The sequence below is a fragment of the Ovis canadensis genome, chromosome 26 (assembly GCF_042477335.2).
Source record: "Ovis canadensis isolate MfBH-ARS-UI-01 breed Bighorn chromosome 26, ARS-UI_OviCan_v2, whole genome shotgun sequence".
In the NCBI taxonomy this organism is placed as follows: Eukaryota; Metazoa; Chordata; class Mammalia; order Artiodactyla; family Bovidae; genus Ovis; species Ovis canadensis.
The window spans coordinates 50,208,033-50,221,277 of record NC_091270.1 but is presented as its reverse complement, the minus strand read 5'-3'; the positions used below and the strand labels follow the sequence as shown (position 1 = coordinate 50,221,277).

Sequence of the window (13,245 nt, the reverse complement as noted above, 5' to 3'; positions counted from 1 at the left end):
TAGGACTGCACTTATTGGTCTGTAGAAGGTAGCCCTGGACAGCCATTTCATTTTTCACACTTGAAGGCACCTGTGACTCAATTCTAGTTCTGGGAATATACCCACTGCCACCATCTGCCCAGGACCTCTCCTTCTCACTGTTGAAGCATGCTTCAATGTCCTATGTTAGTTCCCATTAACTTTCTTACATATTATAGTATAAAATCTAGCTTTTGCTGTCTTTTGAAGGGTCACAGGTGCCTCTCTTATTACTGACCATAAGCTTAAAAGGCTTCTTATTTTTTTTCTGTCTACTTTCCATTCTACTTTCCACTGACATGGTCTGAAATGTACTGCTTTGAACCAGTGTTTTTTTTTCTTATAAATTTTCAGTTTAGATGGACACAAGTCCAAGTACAAAGATATGGAAGACCAATACTTTAACCTGCTATTATCTGACACATAACAGGGACTAACATGTTTTAGCCAGTACCCAGACTTTCCTCTCTGAAGTTTTAAGGAGCTGTGTCTGGTACTGCACACCAGCAATTATCATGGGTCAGTTGTATCTTGATGATGAACACACAAGCAAAGAATAAGAAATAAGCACTCAGGAAGCTTACATATGACATGAGTTCAGTGTCATGCTCAAGTGAATCTTTGTTTAAAACTGGAGCAACAAGTTTCTTATGCTATACATCAGTTGGATACCCTTGCTTTTCCTTGGCAGTTCTCAGACAAGCTTTTCCTGTGTGCAGTACTGATAGCTCAGTGCAGATCCTGGCTTTTCTAGTCTATACTGTATGGTATATCAGAAGAGCAGAGGGATCCCCTCTTTCCTGGCACCTATGTCCACCCCTGGTAGTGGCAGAAGCTCTGACCCAGCATTACATTCTAAGTTAAATTTCCCACCACTGTGTCTAGGGAGAAGTGTTCCGATTGTCATCCTGGGTCAGAAGCAGTTTCATAGTAGAAGTGGAGTTCATCCTGAAAAGAAAATTACTTGAAGGGCAAAAAGGACAAGGGTGTCCACTAAGAAACATTTTAGAAACCTGGAAAGACCAGCATCTGAGTTAGTTAAAATATTTCAGGAGTGCAATGGATTAGTTCCCAAGGATCAAAAGTTGAAAAACAGATATGCGTAGTGTCATCTCAGATATTTTCTGTTTATCTTGAAGTGAATATTCAGGATAACTAAAGCATTGTAACTACAAAACATTCACTAGGGCCATTTTTATTATATATATATTTTTTTGTTTGGTTGGTTTTTTAATATAAATTTATTTATTTTAATTGGAGGCTAATTACAATATTGTATTGGTTTTGCCATACATCAACATGAATCCGCTACGGGCCATTTTTAAGTTGAAGTTTAAGTCACACAGTGGAAGTTAGCCGTTGTCAAGGGCGTTTAGTGCGCTGAGCAGCATTTAGAGCATTCACAGTGCTGTGCAGCCGCCGCCTTGACCTGGTTCCACAGCCTCTTCCTCAGCCAAACAGGAGACCCCGACCCATGATGCACCTGCTCTCCTCTCTATGGATTTCCCTACTCTGGACATTCCATAGAACTAGAACCATACAGTGGGAAACCTTGTGTCTGGTTTCGTCACTAAATACAGTGTTTCCGAGTTTCAGTCGCCTTGCAGCATACATCAGTACTCCATTCCTTTATGTGGCTGACAGATTCCGTTGTCCACACCACAGCTTGTTTACACATTAGTAGGCATTTGTCTTCTTTCCAAACTCTTTCACCGGAACTTTTAAGCAAATTTATAGTTTAAACCCTTACAAACGTCACAGTAATGAAAATGATAGCTACAAATTCAGTGCCGTTATTTAATGTTTTTACACTTGTCATACTACTTCAAAGCAAATATGTTTTTCCTTTTCTCACAGATATTTGAAAGAGGAAGAGAGTGTAGGAAAAGCACTGATCCATGTGATTTTCCAGAATTTTGCAATGGGGTGTCTGAATTTTGTGTACCTGATATGAAGGCTGCTGACTTACAAACGTGCAATAATAAATCTTCCTATTGCTTTGGAGGAATATGCCGAGATAGAACAAAGCAGTGCATCGGTTTGTTTGGAAAATGTAACAATTTATTTTTTCTTCTGAGCTTTATTTTTAAGCTATATTTTTCTAAAGTCAGTAAAACACCAAAATAAAAAGGACTGTTTGTTAAATCCATATTTGAACATAAAATTGAAATCATTGTAACTTTGAACTATGTCAAGAGGTAAAACAGACCCAATAAGAACAGGAGAAAATGAATAGGATATTACTGAAATCGGAGGTGGTTGGGAGAAAGTGAGTAGAATTTAGAATTGAAGATGAGAGAGTGCAGAAGACTGTAGAATTTCTCAATTATTTCTGCTCTGACATGCCAGCTCTCCTGTTTTTAAGTGGGTAGTTTTCAGTGTTTCTTTTTCTTGTATATCCAATAGACAATACTGAAATTTGTAATAAATGACATTGACTAGGCATTGTTGTTTAGACATTTCAATATTAATTTACCACAGTTTTAGTTGTTAATTTTTTAAAGATGAGTAATTGGAAATTTGTTTATGTTTTTAGTTGCTAGAGAGGCTAGTTATCAGTGTACAGAAGAAGTGAATTTTCAAAATGATCCGTATGGAAACTGTTTAGGAAGAGCTTGTACTTTTCGGTATGTATTTAGAAATTTTTACATTTTTCAAATGCCTCTGTGAGTGTCTGTGTGTTTGTATACTGTCAAGAGTCACTTAGTGCAAATGAAAAATTAACCTGGTTTATATAGATGAATTTATATGTTGCACTTTATTAGTTGGTGTACATTCTGAATAGCTTTATGATCTCAGTAACATTTTGAATTATCCTCATATTTGGTACTGTTTTTTTAATCTAATCTCTTGTGTCTCTAAGAGACCTCTGGGCATTAAGAGATTTTTTTTAAATATATTGATAGCCAACTCCTTTGTGGAAAGTTAGTTTGCCACTGGACACATTCAGGTGTAGCATTACACAATGAAGTTCAGATTCAATATACCTACCTTGGAGGCCATATATGTATGTCAGCAACTTTAAGACGTGGTAGACCTGAAGACCCTACTGTGACGGCTGATGGAACCATGTGTGATGAACATAAGGTAAATGAAATTTTACTTGCTTCTGTATAGGGTGTATGGATGTCCCAGTGTGTGTGTGTATGTGTGTGAGAGAGAGAGAGAGAGAGCTTAAGGTTTTTAAATTTGTAATTAATGGTACAAATTTTGGTTACTATATCATCGTAAAATTAAAAGGTCACTTTCTATTGGCTAAAGTAGCCTTTACTTCACTGTCTATCTTTTTACTGTGAATTTTGCTATAGTTAGTTGAATTTGTTTTGTCACATTTGAGAAGCTAATCTTGTCCAGTAGGCAAGGATCTGGTCTGCGACAGTTTGTGTAATCAAAGAACAAAAAATATCAAATAATACATGGAAAAAATGGGTCAGAACAAACTAAATAATGAGAAAAGCAAGGAAAACCAAAAAAAAAAAGAGCCAACATATAACATTGCAGTATTTGACTAGAATTAAATTGCAATGAAACTAAAACATTTTCTCATTAGCCTACTCCCCTAGTTCTTTCTTCAAAAACATAACATGCTTGTTTAAAATTGGACCCTTCTACAAGATACAATAATAAAACAGAGTTTAAATTTTACATATTTTTCTTAAATACTTTGATAAACATGGAGAATTTTTAAAGACAGTGCCATTAAAGCTAGTACATGAAAGTAAAAAGGGAAACAATTATTTCACATTTTAATTAAAATAATTACATTAAGATACAGTATTTTTAAAAAGTGAAGAATAGAGGAAATTGGAAGTGGATAGTAACCTTACCTCAGAATGGCAAAAGACAGTCTCACATAAATATAAAGGCTTCCCTGGTAGCTCAGCTTGTAAAGAATCTGACTACAATGCAGGAGACCCCAGTTCAATTCCTGGGTTGGGAAGATCCCCTAGAAAAGGGATAGGCTACCCATTCCAGTATTCTTGCCTGACAAATTCTATGGAAGATCCCAGTTCAATTCCTGGGTTGGGAAGATCCCCTAGAAAAGGGATAGGCTACCCATTCCAGTATTCTTGCCTGAAGAATTCCAAGAATCTGGAAGGCTACAGTTGACCTCTGGGTTGGGAAGATCCCCTGTAGAAGGGAACAGCTCTCCACTCCAGTATTCTTGCCTGAATTCAATGGACAGAGGAGTCTGGAGGCTACAGTCCATGAGGCTGGCAAAGAGTTGGACAAGACTGAGCAACTTTCACTTTCAGTCATAAAGGAACATACTGATGCTGACTGCATTATGAAGTAATATGCCATCCCTCTAAGCATCATTTAAAACAAAATGCAATCATGTTTACCATAAATATGGCAGAGTAAATATGTAAAATTATGAACTAATTCAATTATTCATTAATTAGAAAAAAAGTAATATAATGGTATAATAGTACAATGTGGTTTAACATGCACAAGAAAATTAATTTGGCCTTTTCTCTTGGTTTCTGGCCCTGAGCTCCTAAACCTTAGAATTTCCTGACAGGAATATTTGGTGTTACTCATAATGAGATTCATCCAGAGAAACCTAGGTTTATGCTAATGAGGTAATAGGGTGGTGCCTCTTGATGCTTCAGAGTATGCTGGTCACCAGAAAGACCAATTGATTAATGGAGTGGAGCTTTAAGCTCCACTCACAGCATCAATAAAGGGAATGATATGGCTGGAGACTGAACTCTGTAAAAATTTTTGAATGATTACACTCAAGATAGTTTGTAAGTTGGTGAACACAAGGTGTTGTAACGAGGATGTGCCTGGAGAGGACATGGAGACAATGTCACTTCCTCTTGCCCGACAACATAACTTGACCTGTGCATCTCTTCCATTTGGCTGTTCCTGAGTTATATTCTTTCCCATAAATTAGTAAACATAAGTGAGGTCTTTCCCTGAGTTCTGTGAGCCAAATTAGGAAATCATCAAACCTGAGAGGGAGCCATGGGAACCTCCAATTTGTAGCCAGTTGGTCAGAAGGATAAAGACTTGAATCTGGTGTCTGAAATGGGAAGAGTCTTGTGGGACTGAGCCTTTTAACTTTTGGAATTTGATTCTAACTGCAGATAGATTGTGTCAGAATGGGTTGAATTGAATTCTTGGACACTCAGTTGGTATCAGAGTAATAGGTATCAGGTTATCATAGTGGGTATACCCCCACTATGTATGTGTGTATATGTATGTGTGTATATATACAAATATACACATATATATGTGTGTGTATATATATATATATGTCAGAGAAGGCAATGGCAGCCTCTCCAGTACTCTTGCCTGGAGAATCCCAGGGATGGAGGAGCCTAGTAGGCTGCCATCTATGGGGTCACACAGAGTCGGACACAACTGAAGCGACTTAGCAGCATATATATACATATATATATATGTATATATATGTGCACATCTATGTGTACCCCAGTATATATGTACATGTGCATACACACATACCTCAATATACATATACATATGTAGACACACATATCCCAATATGCATGTACATGTGCACACAAACACATATCCCAATATATATGTACCTGTGCACACACACACACGTACCCCAGTATATATGTATCTGTGCACATACACACGCGTACCCAGGTATATATGTACCTGTGCACATACAGATACCCCAGTATATATATACATGTGTACACACACATATCCCAGTATACATGTATCTGTGCACACACACACATACCCCAGTGAATATATACATGTGTACACACACATATCCCAGTATACATGTATATATGCGCACACACACATACTCTAGTGTTTATCTATACAAAAAAATCATGAAATTGAACACATGACTAAGAAACATGAAAATGTTCTAACTTAACCTGTGATTAAATGAATTCAAAATAAGTGAATATTCAGCTATTTTTTCTGTTATCATTTTGACATCAAAAATAACATTTGATGGAGAAAAGATGAAGATGTCATCATAGGAAAATGTTAAACTCTCCTCTCCCCAGGAACACATCAAAAATACAACTACATGTGAAGCAATTCTCCCTGAAAACAAACTGGATACTTGTCAGGTAGGCAGGGAGGACAAACAATCACTACAGCACCTGTGCCTCTAGGAGGGAGCATACAGGAAGGGTGAGGGGTGTGTGTGTGTGTATGGTTCAGAGATCCTCCCTGGAGAGCAAGTGGTTTAAACTGATTACTGGATACCCCAGGCCTGGGATCTGACACTGGGATTTGATCCCTTATCAAGTTTGAAAATCAGTGGGGCTTACAAGTGTCAGTGCAAGTCGCTCAGTCATGTCTGACTCTGCGATCCCATGGACTATACAGTCCATGGAATTGTCCAGGTCAGAATACTGGAGTGGGTAGCCTTTCCTTTCTCCAGGGGATCTTCCCCACCCAGGGATCGAACCCAGGTCTCCCCCATTGCAGGCTGATTCTTTACCAACTGAGCTATCACAAGCTGAGCCACAAGGGAACCCCAAGAATACTGGAGTGGGTAGCCTATCCCTTCTCTAGAGGATCTTCCCAACCCAGGAATTGAACCAGAGTCTCCTGCATTGCAGGTGAATTCTTTACCAACTGAGCTATCACCAGGAGGCTGTAAAGAGAAAAAAAAAAAAAAAAAAACAAGACTCTGCTTGTAAAGAACTGGCTTTACTCCAGGGAACAAGGCAGAGGAAGCTGATTGAACCTGCCTAGAGCTCTGGCTCTTTTCCTGAAACCATGCAAGGTGCACCCCAGGCCATGTTGAATATCTGCCCTGGCCTCACTAGCTGCAGCACTGCTTTGCAGTATGGCAAAGTCTGTCATTGCTGAGGAGAGTGTGCACATGGGAAGGATGGAGCTGAATGGGGCGAGGGCAGCTATTTCTGCTGCTTATAGAGGGAGTGGATCAGGAAGTGTCTAGAATTCTGGCTGACATTCCAGAGTCATACCAGGGCACATGCCCCAACCACATCAGGCACCCATTCCAGCACCCTCTTGCTTCAGGGATCATACCCTCTGGGGCAGAGGTGCCCTTCCCAGGATGGAGGGGGAAGGTGCATACTTAAAATGAACTGAACCAACTTGGACCCAAGCTTATACCATAAGGTTGTCCTTATCCATTCACCATCAGCAGCTTGGGACCTGATGCCATCTCCCCAGTAGGGTGGTGATAGCCACGGATCATAGGAGAAGTCTCAGCTCACACCTGGCACTGGCTCTATCCCTTTGTCATCAATCCTGCATCTCACCAAAGTGACAGCAGGCAGCACACCCTGGGACAGGATGCGACCCATGATCATGTCAGATCTAGCTCTCCCACAAAAACCACTGGGTACACAAAGACAATATAGGGATGCTGGGACACAAAGACATTCCCTCAAGGCTAGGATAGCTAACTCTTTCACTTAATTTCATAGAGACGAAGTCAAACAAAATGAGAAGAGAAAAGAATTATTTCAAATGAAAGGAAAAAAAACTGAAAAAACAACAAAAGATAATTTACCAGATAAAAAGTTTAAAGCATAAGCAATAACAATGTTATCTGAACTTGGGAAAAGAAGAAATGGACACAGTGAGAATTTTAGTGAAAAACTAGAAATATAAAAAATAACTAGTCAGAGGTGAAGAATACAATAACTAAAAGAGGTTCATAGATACAGAGAACAAGTTAGTGATTACCAGTGGGAAGAGGTTAGCAGGGAGAGATTAAGAGATACAAACTGCTGCTGCTGCTGCTATGTCACTTCAGTCGTGTCCGACTCTGTGCAGCCCCATAGACAGCAGCCCACCAGGGTCCCACGTCCCTGGGATTCTCCAGGCAAGAACACTGCCATTTCCTTCTCCAATACATGAAAGTGAAGAGTGAAAGTGAAGTCACTCAGTCTTGTCCGACTCTTAGCAACCCCATGGACTGCAGCCCACCAGGCTCCTCGGTCCATGGGTTTTCCAGGCAAGAATACTGGAATAGGGTGCCATTGCCTTCTCTGAAGAGATACAAACTAATATATATAAAATAAATAAGCTATAAGAATATATCGCACAGCACAGAGAACATAGCCAATATTTTATGCTAACTTTATTATTTTAATTTTTAATTTATATTCGAGTACAGTTAATTAACAATATTGTATTAGTTTCAGGTGTACAGCAAAGTGATTAAGTTTTATATATCCACTTTTTTCAGATTCTTTTCCCATTTAGGTTATTACAGAATATTGAACAGAGATCCCTGTGCTATATAGTTAGTCCTTGTTGGTTATCTGTTTTAAATATAACAATGTGTGTGTGTCAATCCCAAACACCCAATCTATCCTTCCCCCTCAACCCTTCACCCTTAGTAGCCATAAGTTCATTTTCTAAGTCTATGAGTCAGTTTCTATTTTGTAAATAACTTCATTTCAATCATTTTTTTTAGGAATACACATATAAGTGATATCCTGTGATACTTATCTTTCTCTGTCTGACTTACTTCACTTAGTTTGATAATCTCCAGGTCCATTTATGTTGCTACAAATGACATTAATTCATTCTTTTTAGTGGCTAATATCCCATTGTATATATGTACCACTTATCCTTTATCCCTTCATCTGCTGAGGGACATTTAATCTGCTTCTGTGTCTTGGCTATTTTGAATAGTGCTGCAGTGAACATTGGGGTGCATGTATGCTTTTGAATCAAGATTTTTCTCTGGTTATATACCCAGGAGTGGGACTGCTAGATCATATGGTATTTCCATTTTTAAAGAATTGTTCTCCGTAGTGGCTGCACCAATTTGCATCCCCACAAACCTCATAGGAGAGTTCCTTTCTCTGCACACCCTCTCTAGCATTTACTGTTTGTAGGTATTTTGATGATGGCCATCCTGACCATATGAGATGATACCACATTGCAGTTTCGGTTCACATTTCTCTGATAATTTGATGGGCTTCCCTGGTGTCTCAGATGGTTAAAAATCTGCTGGCAATGCAGGAGACCTGGGTTTGATCTCTGGATTGGGAAGATCTCCTGAAGTAGGGAATGGCTGCCCACTCTAGGATTCTTTGCCTGGAGAAATTCCATGGACAGAGGAGCCTTGTTGTTGTTCAGTCAGTAAGTCCTGTTCAACTCTTTGTGACCCCAAGGTCTACAGCATGCCAGGCTTCCCTATCCTTCACCATCTCCCGGAGTCTGCTCAGACTCATGTGCTTTAAGTCAGTGATGCCATTCAACCATCTCATCTTGTTGTCTCTTTCTCCTCCTACCTTTAATCCTTTCCACCATCTGGGTCTTTTCCAGTGAGTTGATTCTTCCCATCAGGTGGCCAAAGTATTAGAGATTCAGCTTTAGCATCAATCCTTCCAATGAATGTTCAGGGTTGATTTCACTTAGGATTGATTGGTTTGATCTCCTTGCAGTCCAAGGGACTCTCAAGAGTCTTCTCCAGCACCACGGTTTGAAAGCATCAATTCTTCAGTGCTCAGTCTTCCTTATGGTCCAACTCCCATCCATACATGACTACTGGAAAAACCATAGCATTGACTATACAGACCTTTGTCAGCAAAGTGATGTCTCTGTTTCTTAATACGCTGTCCATGTTTTTCATAGCCTTTCTTTCAAGAAGCAAGTGTCTTTTAATTTCATGGCCTCAGTCTCCACAGTGATTTTGAAGCCCAAGAAGATAAAATCTGTCACGTTTCCATTGTTTCCCATCTATTTGCCATAAAGTGATGAGATTGGATGCCATGGTCTTAGTTCTCTGACAGTCCACGGGGTTGCAAAGAGTCAGACACAGCTAATTGCCTAACACTTTCATTTTCAATAATTAACTATGTTGAACATCTTCTCATAGGTCACTTACCCATCTGTATGTCTTCTCTAGAGCATTGTCTCTCTTTAGGTCTTTTTCCCATGTTTTGAGTGGGTTCTGTGTTTTTATGATGTTGAGCTGGATGAGATGTTTGAAAATTTTAAAGGCTAATTCTTTGTCAGTTGCATCATTTGCAAATATCTTCTCCCATCCTGTGAGTTGTCTTTTTGTTTTTTTATATAATTCCCTTTTCTGTGCAACAGCTTTTGATTTTATTTAGGTACCATTCATTTTTGTTTTTATTTCCATTACTCTGGGAGATGGGTCAAAAAAGATATCACTGCAATTTATGTTAGGGAATGTTTGGTCTTTTTTTCCTCCAGTCTTACATTTAAGTCTTTAATTCATTTTGAGCTTATTTTTGTGTATGGTGTTAGAGTTTTCTAATTTCTTTTTTTTTTTTTAACATGTAGCTGTCCAGTTTCCCAGCACTGCTTATTGAAGAGGCTGTCTTTCCTCCATTGTATAGTCTTGCCTGCTTTGTCATAGATTAGGTGACCATAGGTGTATGGGTTTATCATGAGCTTTGTGTCCTAGTCCACTGATCTATATGTGTTTTTGTGCCAGTACCTTCCTGTTTTGATGACTGTAGCTTTGTAGTGTAGTCTTAAGTCTGGGAGCCTGATTCTTCAGCTTCATTTTGCTTTAGATTCCTTTGGTTACTCAGGGTCTTTTGTGTCTCTTTACAAATTTTATGATTTTTGTTCTAGCTCTGTGAAAAATTCCATTGGTAATTTGATATGAATTTCATTAAATCTGGAAATTGCCTTGGACAATGTAGTCCTTTGGACAGTATTGATTCTGCCTGTTCAAGAATGTGGTGTGTCTTTCTGTCTGTGTTGTCTTCCAAATAAGCTACAAGAATATATTACACAGCTCAGAGAATATAGCTAATATTTTATATTAATTTTAAATGGAGTATAATATATAAAAATACTGAATCAATATGTAGTATATCTGAAACTAATATAATATTGTAAACCAGCTATACTTCAAGTAAAAAGAAAATTTGATGGTGAGAAGCATAACTTATAACCTTCTTAAAAATAAGTATAAATCAACAGATACTTTATGGAAAGTGATTTTGAAATGTTTAGGAGTCAAATTTATCATCACACTTTTTATCTATTTCTGATGTAATTAAGTTTAATTTTCAAATATTATGAAATAGACATTGATATAGAGCAATTATGATGTGAGTTATAATAGATCAAATAAACAAGACACACTAAATGCCAATTATAGGTTGATCAGATAAGTTAAGCACAGTGAAGTGAAAGTGAATGTCACTCAGTCATGTCCGACTCTACAACCCCATGGACTCTAGCCTATCATTTTTCTCTGTCCATGGGGGTTCTCCAGGCCAGAATACTGGAGTGGGCAGCCATTACCTCCTCCAGGGGATCTTTCCAACCCAGGAACTGAACATAGGTCTCCCACATTGCAAGTGGATTCTTTACCATCTGAGCCACCAGGAAAGCCCATACCAAATACAAATAATTTTTAATGACATAGAGATATGTAATATTATGGTGATAGAGAAATCAGGGTTAAACCTGCAAGACATTATTTCTACCTTTTAATTTTTTTTTTTAATTGAATATAGTTGAGTTACGGGGCTGTGTTAGTGTCTTGTGTACAACAAAGTGATTCAGTTATATATATTCTTTTCCATTGTGGTGTATTACAAGATATTGAATATAGTTTCATGTGCTATACTGTAGGACCTTCTTGTTTATCTATTTTGTATATAGTGGTTTTTATCTGCTAATCCTAACTCCTAATTTATCCATCTCCCATCCCCTTCAGCTCTACTTTTTTGACTACACATGAAAATTATGTGGGTTGTGATCACTATTTAAGCATAGATTGTGTCTTTGACTTGGAAGGCAATATTGTTAAAATGGTACTGTTCTCAGAATCAATTAATGAATATGATCCAAAAGAATCCAGAAGAATCATGATTCCACCAGGTTTCTTTTCTGAGGTGGGGGGCAGGGAATGTGTTGCTGGTGGAAATTGAAAAACTAATTTAAAAGTTATATTAAAATGCAAAGAGCTAAATGTACAAAATAGCCAATGCAATTTGAAATAAAATGGAAATTGGGAATTCATCTTACTAAATAACAAGACTTAAGATATTAAGTTGAAATAATTAAAATAAAAGCCAATAGGTACAAGGATAATTTAGCCTATAGTCTAAGGTATAAAATATTATTTCAAAGGAATTACAGATCAAAATGCTTTAATTAAAACTCAAAGAAAACTTAGGGATAGTATCTGTGAGTATCCAAGTATCTCAGAGTTATCTTAAACAGTACAGTCAGTTACAGATAAGGGCAAATATTGATAAATATATTATATCATGGTTAAAACTACTGGATAGACTTGAAGTTCCAGGACAGACTAGACATAATTTCTTCTATTCTTATGATTAATTGTAGCTAAGAGTCCTGGATGTTAAATGTAAAATAAACATAAGAAGATTCCGAAACCTGAAAGATTCTTTCAGCAGATCAGCTAGGCACCTCAGTACCTGTGGAAAAACATAACAATGTGATCTCTTTGCTTTTAGCCTTATATCTCCCAAACTGAGTGCCAGAGAAGCCAGAAACTCAGAAATGTCAATTGAAACAGACAGAAACAAGTCATAAAGGAAAGCCTGACTTTAGCCAAGTGAACAGCTTAGCAAGATGGTACACTTTTAAACAATGGATTCTCTACTGCAGCCAAAGGATATAGATAAAATTGTAGCTACACTTCTACTCTCACCAGGGTGGTAGAACAGAGGATTTGTGGAGAGCCTGTTCTCCCCAGCCACTTGCAGTAATAAGGAGCCCTTCTCATTCCAGATTTTAGTGGATTCTGTACTTCCAATGCTGAGTGAATGATAGTCGCTCAGTTTTGCACAACTCTTTGCGACTCCTTGTACTGTAGCCCACCAGACTCCTTTGTCCATGGCATTGTCCAGGCAAGAACACTGGAGTGTGTTGCCATTCCCTTCTCCAACTTTCAGCATTACCTGGCAAAAATGAGGCAGTGTTCCTTTCCCCTACTTCAGAGTTGTAACAGAGGAGAACTGCTGAACCAGAAAGTTTAACCAGGTTTAACCACAAGGTTTAACCAGAATCTCATAACACAGTAATCAGAATCGAGGTTTCAATCAAAAATCACACACTTCATACCATGAACCAGGAAAATCTCAATTCCAAAGAAAAGAAAAGAAAATCAATAAGCATTAACAACAAAATTATATTGTTAGAAATAGCCAGGGGTCTCCAACCCTTCATAGGAACCAGGTCACACAGCAGTAAGTAACTGCCAAGAAAGCAAGCAAAGCTTTGCCTGCCACTCCCCATCACTCCCCATCACTCACATTACCTGTCCCT

At 38.2% G+C, this 13,245-nt stretch overlaps 1 protein-coding gene across 1 annotated transcript in view; it reads left to right on the top strand.

The window, feature by feature from the left end:
* LOC138430925 (A disintegrin and metallopeptidase domain 3-like) overlaps positions 1-13,245 on the top strand; it is a 100,793-nt gene that overhangs the window by 69,376 nt on the left and 18,172 nt on the right. Inside the window, exons 14-16 of the mRNA XM_069572947.2 lie at positions 1,876-2,071; positions 2,555-2,645; positions 2,925-3,105. Of these exons, the coding sequence (XP_069429048.2) occupies positions 1,876-2,071; positions 2,555-2,645; positions 2,925-3,105 (468 nt within the window). The remainder of the gene's footprint in view (positions 1-1,875; positions 2,072-2,554; positions 2,646-2,924; positions 3,106-13,245) is intronic.